The sequence below is a fragment of the Bombyx mori genome, chromosome 8, assembly GCF_030269925.1.
Source record: "Bombyx mori chromosome 8, ASM3026992v2".
Lineage (NCBI taxonomy): Eukaryota > Metazoa > Arthropoda > Insecta > Lepidoptera > Bombycidae > Bombyx > Bombyx mori.
Genome location: NC_085114.1, coordinates 11,391,120 through 11,403,542, shown reverse-complemented (window position 1 = coordinate 11,403,542; position 12,423 = coordinate 11,391,120). Strand labels below are relative to the sequence as shown.

General features: G+C 38.6%; 1 protein-coding gene across 1 annotated transcript in view; it reads right to left on the bottom strand.

The window, feature by feature from the left end:
* The window catches only part of LOC101737554 (G-protein coupled receptor Mth2), a 46,664-nt gene that overhangs the window by 30,790 nt on the left and 3,451 nt on the right, over positions 1 to 12,423 (bottom strand). The window contains exon 3 of the mRNA XM_062669780.1: positions 214 to 391. Coding sequence (XP_062525764.1) covers positions 214 to 391 — 178 coding nt within the window. The remainder of the gene's footprint in view (positions 1 to 213; positions 392 to 12,423) is intronic.

Sequence of the window (12,423 nt, the reverse complement as noted above, 5' to 3'; positions counted from 1 at the left end):
TTGCTGAGCGCGATGACGGTGTCTTAATAATAAAAAAAACCTTTACTAGTGGTAGGGCGTGTATGATCCATCGGTAAGTACCCTGTATATTTCTACCGAGATAGATTAACCTTTTTACTAGACAACTGAGACTTAGACTCATGTTTGTCAAGTGGCAACATTTACGTTTTTGAAGTCTGTGGGTTTAAGCAATAAAAACAATTCTGATCTTACCAACGGCATACGCGATGTAAAGCGTGTGGTTGTCGTCGCTGCTAACGCTGTCAGGGTAGCAGACGGCAGCCACCAGCGAGGACGCAACCGAATTGTTGTATATTGACATGTCCACGCAATACCGACTTGATGGATGCCATTGCGAACCGCCTTGGGCCACCTCGTACAGGGTTCCATTCTAAGAAAAAAAATAGGAAACCGAATTACTTATACAGTGCAACCTTAATGTAGGATTTGTAAGAATGGAACGTATGAAAAGAGTGTGAAACGGAGCGTCAAGATGCGAGTGAGAGAAAGCGGAATGAAAGGGAGAAGAAAATGACCACTGAAGTATGAAACCTAAAATGACAGGCAGAATGACAGAGAAAAGGAAGATGGCGAAGACGGTTAAAAAATGAGCAAGGCGTAATAAAAGTGTTAATTTATTTTTAAATTATTATTATAACAAAAGATTTTGGAACAGTGGAAGTTTTATTTTATGCGCTGCGATCCTATTTCTACATTAATATACCTACCAAACAAATCTCAATATGACGACGTTTAACAAATTCTTCGTTATCCCCTTGAATTGTCCATAAGAGTTAACGTAAAGGTATAATATCCTTTACATTGCAAATATTGCAAAAAACCTCTTTATAACGAATTTTCAACTATCAAAAAAAAATGTATTTTTTTTATTTATTGCTTACATAGATAGACGAGCTCACAGCCTACAGCCACAGATGACGTCAAGCCGTTACACAAATCATTTCGTACATTTTTGGAAATCTCGATGAAAACGCTTGACGACATACAAAAAAAAGCTTTTGGAAGCGCATAGACGCTCACTGCTGGGCATAGACTTCCCGAAAATCCACCATAACGATCGGTCTTTAATTTTTTTTTTATTGCTTAGATGGGTGGACGAGTTCACAGCCCATCTGGTGTTAAGTGGTTACTGGAGACCATAGACATCTACAACGCAAATGCGCCACCCACCTTGAGATATAAGTTCTAAGGACTCAGTATAGTCACAACGGCTGCCCGACCCTTCAAGCCGAAACGGCAGAAATAGGCGGGGTGGTGGTACCTACCCGTGCGGACTCATAAGAGGTCCTACCACCAGTGATTACGCAAATTATAATTTTGCGGGTTTTGATTTTTATTACACGATGTTATTCCTTCACCGTGGAAATTAATCGTGAACATTTGTTAAGTACGTATTTCATCAGAAAAATTGGTACTTGCCTGCGGTATTCGGACACCGGTGCATCTCTATATACGAATGCACCGGACGTCTTATCCTTTAGGCCACGACGACTTAGAAGTCTTACGACTTAGTGCTGAAGGACAAAAGGGAATGCAATGTTGCTGACGAGGATGTCGAAGACAGAGCAAAGTGGAGGAGTAAAGTAAGGCAGCTGAGCCCACCACCATGTGGGATAAATTGCTGGGAAGAGAGAGAGATAGATAGTTTAAAGATATGATAGAATTCACGTGGTGTCTTTAGCATCGCTAACCAATTAACGCCGTGTTTGTACACTGGCGACGACTTTCACTCATGCAAAAAAAAAGTTGTCTAAAGGATAAGATGGTTGTTTTATTGGCAGCATATTCAAATAATGTAGACTGGCTAATTTTTTTGAAGTGAAACTTCTTTATCGGCGTTGGAAAAAAATTTACCGTCACATTTTTCGGTTACGCGTCACATTTTTCCGTTACGCGCCATCTTTTTCTTCACCATTCATTGTTGCCGTACACAAGTGAAGGTGCCTCTTTACTCGGTAACAATAATTATAAAATACCGATGATTTTAAGTGGAGATTTTAATGTAAATTTTGCATCGGAAAATTCTTTGAAGCTAGTTGAATTTCTGAAAGATAAATTGAATTTATCCATGAAAAACAGTCCTCAAACGTCAACAACAAGATCTGGCACTACAATTGATGGAGTTTTTACTCGGTCACTAAATTTCGTGGAATGTAAACCATATATTTCATATTTCAGTTACCATAAGCCATTAATTACAAAAATATATAATGACAATGACAATGATAGTAATAATTCTATTACAATTAATGAAATGCTGTAATAATCTTAGTAGCAAAAAGGTAAAGTGAAATAATTGTATTATTTGTATTCATGTCTATGATAATAAAATCCTTTTGTTTAAACTTTATCTAATTTAACTTTATTTAACCAATTTCTAGAAAGTTGCATGTAGATCATTTTTCGAAAAATAAGGCCATAAACAAGTTTCACTTCTTACGTGTGTACACTAGTACACGCACACATTTTTTATTTCATGAAACTTCCACGATGAAGAAAAAACATTTACTTAGTATCTTATTGGCCAATCTTTTCTGAAAAACAATTTAAAAATATATATTTAAGCACCCGTGTTTAATAAGTTTCTACTAGACTAGATTACGGTGAGAGCTATAGTAGATATGTATTTGATTTTAAAACAACATTTTATTGTTCAGTTATAAAATGTAGGTATCAAAACCATAAAAATAAGATGTCGGTCGCCCGCAAAAGAACGATGTTTTAGCAAAGCATAAAGCCGAATGTTATAAGTTTCATAAAAATAAAGAATTCATAAACATCAATAAACTGAGATTACGACTACCTACAGTTTTATGTAATCAATGACTGAAAAATTGTTTCATTGTTATTTTAGGCGTATTCGCCAAACTACGCAAAGCATTCACTTTTTTTCCCCACCTAAGCTGATGGTCTAGAGAGACCATATCAGCGTAACCTTAAGTAGTAGGTGAGGTCACGGGGCTCAAACCTGACGACGTTGCTAACACGAAATCTAGCAAGAGCCGTGCTTCGCAGAATCTACCACAAGATCGGAAACGCAACCCACTGAGAAGATCCGGCGAGAAACTCAGTGGGCTGTGTCTGTGGGTTAATTTACTCGTCGAGCCCTTCGTCGCCAGCGACGGATTCGACGAGAACGATGAACGGTGCTTGAGGTTCCTAAAAGCACCGTTTGTGGATCGGGAGGATCCGAAATAACGTGTTGTGGGTGACATCGACTGCTTTCCATTCTATCCGCAGGATCGGGAATGTAGTTACCGGAGCATCCACGAAATCTATGTCGCAACACGGTTTGATACAAAGCGCGCGAGCGACACATATTTCTTGGACTTAATGTCGCGATACCGATAGCGGATATGCATGAGTGAAGGTGAGTACTCGCCATCACATGAATCACACATTGTTAAGTAAGCAATAAATTAAAATGAAAAAATAAAAAATTAAAACCGTGTGTCTTTTGTCAAAAATGTATTTTCGCAGACAGTCAATTTCAAACTGTTGATCGAAAATTTCAAAGATCGAAAATAGTAGTAATTTAGTACCTACGAGTATTAGTTACAACGTATTAGACAATAAAAGGGAATTAGTTTATTTTATGATGCAATATATTTATCATTTCTTGAGAAACGGCTAAAACTTTTATATCGTACCTTTGAATTTATGTTCAGAAATGTCTACGCCTCTACCACGTCTGTTTCTCATTATGAGAAAACTTTCTAAAGTTTACGTTAAGCTTAGAAGTTTTATTTTTGCTTCTAAGAGATTATATTTACTTCTATAATAATTTTACTCTAGAAAAAGTGGCAGGTAGTCCGATTAGGTAAACCCAACTTCGAGAGAGAGGTCAGTAGGCAGATGAATCTAACTCGGCTGGTCAACGATCGGTAAATTAAAAAATGTGTTCTCGTCCAAAATCTCTCAGTGTCTGAAGACAAAGGTGTACAACCAATGTGTGCTATTAGTAATAACTTACGGTTCTGAGACGTGGTGTTTCACAAGGGATCTATTTATGGGGGAGCTATGCTTCACAAGTGAGTTATGGAGCGGGCTATACTTGGTATTTCTCTACGAGATCGAACCAAACATGAGGAGATCCTTAGAAGAACCAAAGTTGCTGACATAGCCCGTAGGATTAGTAAGCTGAAGTGGCAGTGGGCAGGTCACATAGCGCGAAGATCGGACGGCCCATACGGCAGAAAGATCCTCGAATGGAGACCACGTACTGGCAAGCGCAGTGTGGGACGGTAACCTACCAGATGGACCGACGACCCGGTGAAAATCGCTGGGTCACGTTGGATGTAGGTGGCAACAGACCGGCCGCACTGGACATCAGTTGGAGAGGCCTATGTTCAGCAGTGGACAGTAGACAGGCTGAGATGAGATGATGACTAATCGTTCCCCTTGCATTCGATGCAGTATTTCTTTCCTACTTACCATGGCCTATATGTATTACTATTTAACTGTTTCCCCACCTTCCTATTTTGAATACAGGTCTGGTTTTGAATATTCACAGAATTTTTCCACCTTTCGATATATTTTTGCCGCGAAACAATCGCCTACTACGATTTAAATAAGCCACTAACATTCCAACCTCTTATCTCAAACTGGGCGGCGGCATTCTGTCCTTACTCGCCTCAACACCACAGAAGCTCTGAACTCCTTTACACTACCAATGTAGTACATTAATAATAAATCAAAATAGATGTAGGTCCACGGACTGGTATACTATTTAGTAGTAGTATAGGGATTGCCGCGAAGTATATATCGGTTAAATTGTATGAGCCGAAAACGCGACGTTACGAATAAATCATGATAAATATTTAAAAAGGTTTTCAAAACTTGCACTAATATAATGCAATATAGGGGTTCCAATCCTGATCGTCTCACAGCGCCATAGTTTTACGTGAATCAGTTTAAGACTTAAAAATATTAGAAGAACGCAGACCCATATCGGTGCGAAGAGTGTAAAAATTTAAGTTCTGAATCAAATAGCTTTGGGTATTGACTTCAAATAGGGTTTGGATGGAGTGAAGTGTAGTGAGAGCGGTAAGTTTTGCATGCAGAGTCATCATAGATACGGTGATACATTTTGTTTACTTTAGTCCGCAATCATTTACGAAAAGAATGCTTAAATGACAAGTTGAAATCTACATGATTAATTGGGCTTAATATAACTACTTCCAGAAGATAACTGAAGACACAAATTCTTATTCAATTTCTGACATTCCGAATACTACAGTTTCACTACAATCTATGATCACACAGGAAGACGTACCTACAGATATTTGTGTTTTTTCTAGGGTTATTTACTCAGAGGAAAAAACGAGAAATCTTCCATCCCAGGATTATATAGGGCCGATGTTTTGGCATCTTTTGAACCTGGACGGATAGGTATCTTTACTTCGATAAGGCAATGCGTCATGGTAATCGCCTTATTGTTGCCGCCGCTAACTACTCCCCGAATTCTGATCACGCAGGAGCCAGTCACCGTCGTCGCCCTAGACACGTCCTTACGGATCCATCGGATCCAATAACCCTTGCATTAGACGCATTCCGCTCTAACACTAGGAGTAGAGACCCCGGTAACTGTACTCGTCGAACTCGGCAAAGAGTTCGACGTGCAACCTAATCTAAGCATCAGCCCGTTGAGATTCTCGCGGGATCTTCTCAGCGGGTCGCGATTCCGATCCGGTAATAGATTCATTCGCGAAGCAGCTACTCTTGAGTTGTTAGATCTCATTTGAAGGTGCTCGAGTAGCTTTTAGCAAATCCCGCCCCTTCTGGCTGAGCCCTTGTTCGCCCACCTGTCCTTGTGAAACTGGAAAAGGCTCAGGGCCACCAGTAAACTCTCAATCATAAAAAAAACGATAGGTACCTACTTATTTCTGCCGCGAAGCAATAAAGCAATATAAACGCAAGCAATTGACCAACGACGCCTCTAAAAAGCATATCGACTATACGTAGTAAGTATTCAAATGTTAATCGGGTCGTTATCCCATTATGATGGGGCCATCATCGTTTTATTAGAGTAGTTATTAAATATGTTAAGACATTAAGCCCCTCCTTCAGCCGAAAAAGGGGCCGGTAAAATAACGTAGATATTTAATACGTTTAATGAGTATAATATTTCAATAAATTTACTAAGCCACGAATATTCATGTTTCGCTCTCAATTATTCAGGTAACATTCCGGATCGAATGAGCCTGAAACATTAATTTATCGAAATATAAAGTCATAAGCTATGCTAACGCGGATAGTTTGCCGTGAATACAATATGTACGTACCACATTTTTTGGAGCACGGCTGAAAAAACAACGTCTAAAGTGTTAGCTCGTTTCAAGGTAAAATAATATCAACAAAATCCTTGTTATGATGAGATGTGACCAACTGCACAATATGTTCCAGCGTATTTGTGTCTTTGTTATGTTATTTAAATGTTGGTCATCACACGAACAGCGCTAGGACAGTATGGTATTATTAATTTGGTACATTACTTCCCGCGGTATCCACCTTAATATTTATGAATATATTAAAACAGAATAAAATCTGGTTAAGTTCTTACTGTTAGGCAAAAGGCGCTTTTGAAAAGACATGGCAACTTTTTTTTTCAATACCTAACCGTAACTTATGTAGGTATTACAGCTATGCGCGGTTTGGTAGGTGAGCTCACGGGGCTCTTCCTAACACTGACCCTAGCAAGCGCAATGCTTCGCGGAATCTATCACCGGAGCGAAATCTCGACTCACTAGGTAGACCTGGCGAAAAACGCTTTAGCCGTTTTTGTGACGAGAAATTGAAGTTGAAAAAAAAGTCTCTAAAAAAATTTATTACCGATATCCTACAATACTTTTTATGTGTGTTCGTTGTTGACGCAAAGTTCCTTAAGCCGTTTTGCGCTAGAATTTGACTGGTAAAAATTGTCACGTTATTATAGAGATATACTATACAATTTACTCTCAATAGAGAATTATGAAATTAGAGAGTGCGTGCGCGTATCGAAATTCAAGCAGTAAAGATTGTACGCAGTGGCGCGTATTACATGTAATTTACATTTCACTATTTTATATATAACCAAAGGAGCCTTGCTCGATGTTTTTTTTGTTGTTTATAAATTGTGTTTTTTAGAAATTATATTAAAATACGAATTACATATCGGATATTATATTATTTTCTATCAATAAAAAAAAGTATGTTTGAGTTGGTTATCGATAAAGTTGATTATTGAAAACATGAATAAAACAACTTTTTCTGAAAATAAATCGTAGTTAGACCTATTTCCCCCGCCCCCGAAATCCCCTGTATACTAAATATTATGAAAATCGTTGGAGCCGTTTCCGAGATTCAGATTATATATATATTTATATACAAGAATTGCTCGTTTAAAGATATAAGATAAGATAAATAATAAACGAATATTCTTCCGGAAATAAGGTATCAATAATTCGTACACAAAATATTAAATTTCACGTTTTGATTAAGAATATCTTTTTGATAATAAGCAACGTCATTTGTGGAGGAGCATCTTTCGTTCGTATACATTTTTACTGGTGGTAGGACCTCTTGTGAGTCCGCACGGGTAGGTACCACCGCCCTGCCTATTTATTCCGCGAAGTAGTAATGCATGTCAGATTGAAGGCTGTAGCAGTCGTTGTAACTATACTGAGACTTAGAACTCATATCTCAAGATGGATGGCGGCATTTACGTTGTAGATGTCTATGGACTCCGGTAACCACTTAACACCAGATGGGCTGTGAGCTCGTCTACCCATCTAAGAAAAAGAAGAAAAAAACACCCACACGGCGCAAAATCTTCCCTTGGCTTTGACAAACACGAACAAAAATTTTTCCTATGCTATATCATAAAATATTGGGATGTTTCGGCAATTATAATATAAAATAATATCTAACACGGACGAAGTCAAGGTCAATTAGTATTATTATTTTTATGTAACGTATACCTATCTAATATTAATATTTCGTGCGGCTTTGTCTACGAATTTGATTCAATCGTTATAATATTACTATTATAACGATTGAAGAACGATATCACAATCTGACAGCTGAATAGCTGATGGTGACCGGCAACGGAGAGGGTAAACGTCCCAGAGGACGTACTTAGTCCCACGAAATGGTCGGACCAGATTCGATCTTCTCTGAATACGAAGTTCCACGAGGACCTTCACGAAGCCTAGGATCGCGGCAGATGGAGGGAAATCGTACGTGAGGAAATGATGCAGCGTCACGACCCTCAATAATGGGGGAAGCGACGCGAGGAAGAGGACAGGAAGATACTGTCGAGCGACTGATTTTTGATGCGAAGCACTGTGTTTCTGTTTGAAGGGTGGGGAAGCGTGAAAGGGAAACATGTCTTATCGGATCCCCCGGATTCATTCTCGGTGCTTTTAAGCCTCTCAAGCACCGGTCACCGTCCTCGTCGAACTCGAGTGAACTAACCCATAGACACAGTCCACTGAGTTTCTCGCCGGATCTTCTCACTGGGTCGCGATTCCGATCCGGTGGTAGACTCTGCGAAGCACTTCTCTTGCTAGAGCTAGTGTTAGCAAATCCTCTCAGGTTGAGCCTGTGACCTCACTCTAGCTCACTCGAGCCTACCTAACCGTCCAGGCGTAGCTGGAATACCCCCTTAGGCTACCAGCGAGTAGGTATCGTTCTCATCGAACCCGTCGCTTGCGACGAAGGGCTCGACGAGTAAATTAACCCACAGACACAGCCCACCGACTTTCTCGCCGGACCTTCTCAGTGGGTCGCGTTTCCGATCCGGTGGTAGATTCTGCGAAGCACGGCTCTTGCTAGGGTTCGTGTTAGCAACGCCGTCAGGTTTGAGCCCCGTGAGCTCACCTACTAGTTAGCTACGCTGAAATAGCCTCTCAAAGCTCTCGGCTTAGGTAGGAAAAAAAAGTAGGGAAAAAGGAAAGAAAAAAAAGCACGCTCTACCACTAGTAAAATGGTATTTTGTTCGATTTTCGCGAATCGTAGACATAATTAAAACTATAATACTTTTACAGTATTCCGAGTGACGGACGTCATCCTTGAAAAATTTATTGGAAAAGTAGAAAATAATAGAATGACACTAAAAACGCAAGATTAAACCGTAAAAGTGTTTTAATTGTCCCATTCAAATGATGATTTACCTTATTATTATACCTTTTCATTTCCTGTTTGGTCATTAATAACTTTGAAAACCATCTACAAAAACGAATTTGTAAGTCATTAGTCATTTTACATCATTCACGTGACTAAGCAAGTAATTTTCGAAATTAATTCAGACAAACCGCAAAGTACATTAAATTTTCCTTGTGATTGAAACCTACTTACAAGTTTAATGAAAACGTGCCTATAGTTAATTGGAGGAAGACCAAAATTTATTTTGACTGCCGTCTGAAGCATCTGGGAGATGAAAGGTGTACCCGTTGTTAGAAATAGGCCGGATAGTGCTACCTTCCCTTATAGACTATCTATACATTCTACCATCAGTAAAGATGTCTAGTCTGGATTTCTTTGGAATCGCATACAAATTACCCTAATAATTGAAGCTGTTGTAGGGCAAAGAGAGTATTTCTGCCGTGAAGCAGTAATGCGTTTCGGTTTGAAGGGTGGGGCAGCCGTTGTAACTATATTTGAGACCTTAGAACTTGTATCTCAAAGTGGGTGGCGCATTTACGTTGTGGATGTCTATGGGCTCCAGTAACCACTTAACACCAGGTGGGCTGTGAGCTCGTCCACCCATCTAAGCAATTAAAAAAAAAATTAATATTTCCACCAGCTATTTTTTTGCATAATTTCTGAACGCTTCCGTATTCGGTCATTATTTGTTAGTCTGGCAACATTGATGAATGTTATGAAATAAATTAATTTTTTTTCCATAAGCTATTCAAAATGGTGTCCTAAACGTTTTTTGGATAAATATTTCCCAGATCGTTATATCATATAAAAAGTTAATATTAACCCTAAATACAACATCAGGATTTACACCTGTGTTTTATGATTTACCTACATCTGATTTAAGTATTTATATCTACATGTACGAGGGGTGTTCGATAATTAATGATAATGCGATATATTTTCCATCGAAAGAAAAAAAAACTGAAAAAAGAACCGTTTACTTACATTACTTATAGAGAAACTCATAGATACTGACAGGCATATGATATAATAATAGTGAAAAACAATCACATCTTTTTGTTTTTTTTTTATATATATATATAGATCATTTATATGCGTTGTCAGAACGTGTTCTTAAAAATGGATAAAATTAAAATTCACGTGGCCACAAACATCTCTACTTGAATAATTTTACTACGGAGCTAATAAATCAAGACTTTACAAAAACATTAAGTGTTCATGCTCCTCCATATTTTATGGTTGCGCGTTGGTGTGCTGGGTTTATACGAGTAAGAACTTCCATTAACGACGACCTCCGCACAAGACGCCCTACATTAGTACTAACTCAAGAAATGATTAGAAAAGTTGAAAATATTGTCTTGGCGGATTGTCGTTATACTGTTTGTTTTATAGCTGACAAAATGAGAATTTCTATAGGAATTGTCCGTTTTCCACACACAACAGTTTGGGTTTGTTGTGTATAAATAAGTGTTAGCGCACTGGGTATCCAGAATGCTTTCTGACGCGCAGAAATAAACGAGAATGAGAATTTCAAAAAGCTTAGGTTTGTTACAACAAAATCTAGACCGATTTTTGGCTCTATTCATTACTATACATGACATATTATGACACGAAAACAAAAAAAAAACAGTTCTTGGAAGATACCGTCGTCTCCAAATCCGAAGAAATTTAAGGCGATTCCGTCCGCGGGTGATTAAGATCATGGGCTATTTTTTCTGGAACAGCCAACAGGTGGTAACGATCAAATATCTTAATCTTGGAGCCACTATTACATAGAGACCATGCAGTGTGTGCTTAGTGCGAGTTTTTTAACATTCTCGTTAGCGTAAAAGTTCGCTCATATTTGTATGGAATGGGATCGTTTGCCTACGTTTGCCGTTAGGGGCGCTGTTCCAACTGCATACAAAATTGGGTTAACTTTTACGCTATCGAGAACGTTAAAAAACTCGCTCTAAACACACAGGACAAATTACAAAGTTGCGAGAGGAAATACGCAAGAAACGGCGGGGCAAACTCCAGAAACGCCCCCGCACACAAGTCCAGATTTGCGATGGCTACCATCCAAGAAGCTACCTTCGAATTGATGGAACATCCTCCGTATACACCGAACCTAGCTTCTAGAGATTTCTACCTATTTTCGCCGTTAAAGAAACATCTCAGGGGCCATAAATTTGAAGATGGTGCAGTAGTCCACAGCGCGGCGGTACGCGATTTTTTATGGGATCAGGAAGAAGATTTTTTTAAAAAGGGAATTTTAGCTCTAGGAAAAAGATAAAGTGAATAAACCTGAAAGGTCAAAAAATAAAATAACATTTAATAAAACATAATTGCGTCATACTTATTACCATTTTTTATTGAAAAACCCTAGTATATGCAGATATTTTATGTGTGTGTGTAACGAAAAACAAATAATGTGATTACATCGTAACACATTTATTATTATCTGATAAACAGCCACGCTTAATGGGTGTCCTCATCACAAAACTCGTTAAACCTCAATTATTTTTATCAATCGTCCAAGCCCATGGACTTTATCGCATAACCGACACGATAGCATACAAAAGAGTCCGTGGCCTATTAGGTAAAGCGTCCGGTGTGGTTACCTATAGTAGTTACGCAACTATCTTGTCATCGAAATACTGTGGCAAATACCAAATCTTTGAATTAAAATACATTGATAATTGACTGGTCTCCACGAGTTACAGCTACGATCCAACTTGTGTAGGTATAGGTTATTCAATATTCAGTATTGTGAGCCCGTGCAAATGATCACAATGCGTTTCCATTCTTTCGAGAATTTCCAATCTTTCACCAAACGAGGTTTGCAGAGAACCTCAGTGGTAGGCAGCAGGTATTATCTGTTCGTCAGCCTAAATGGACGACAAAAAAGGCGCGTTCGATTTACTTTGGCTTCCGATCCCAAGGTAATCATTATTGATAACCGTTATGGCGATGTGATTGAGTTTAGATTAGACTAGCCGTACTCGCCCGCTTTGCTGGGTATTTAAAATTAGCATTATTATTTATTGTCATTGTTATTAGGGAGTCCAACACTCATATACCTAAATATTAGCCTATCCATTAAGTACATGTATTTTCTACATGGTTACCAAGTTTCAAGTCAATCGGATGCATGGTTCAGTAGTTATAACATCCTTAAAAACCACTGTAGATTTATATAGTATAGATTTAGATTCAGATCACATTTCGGGTGATTGTATTCACATTGTGATGACCATGAGCTCCGACAGCTACTCG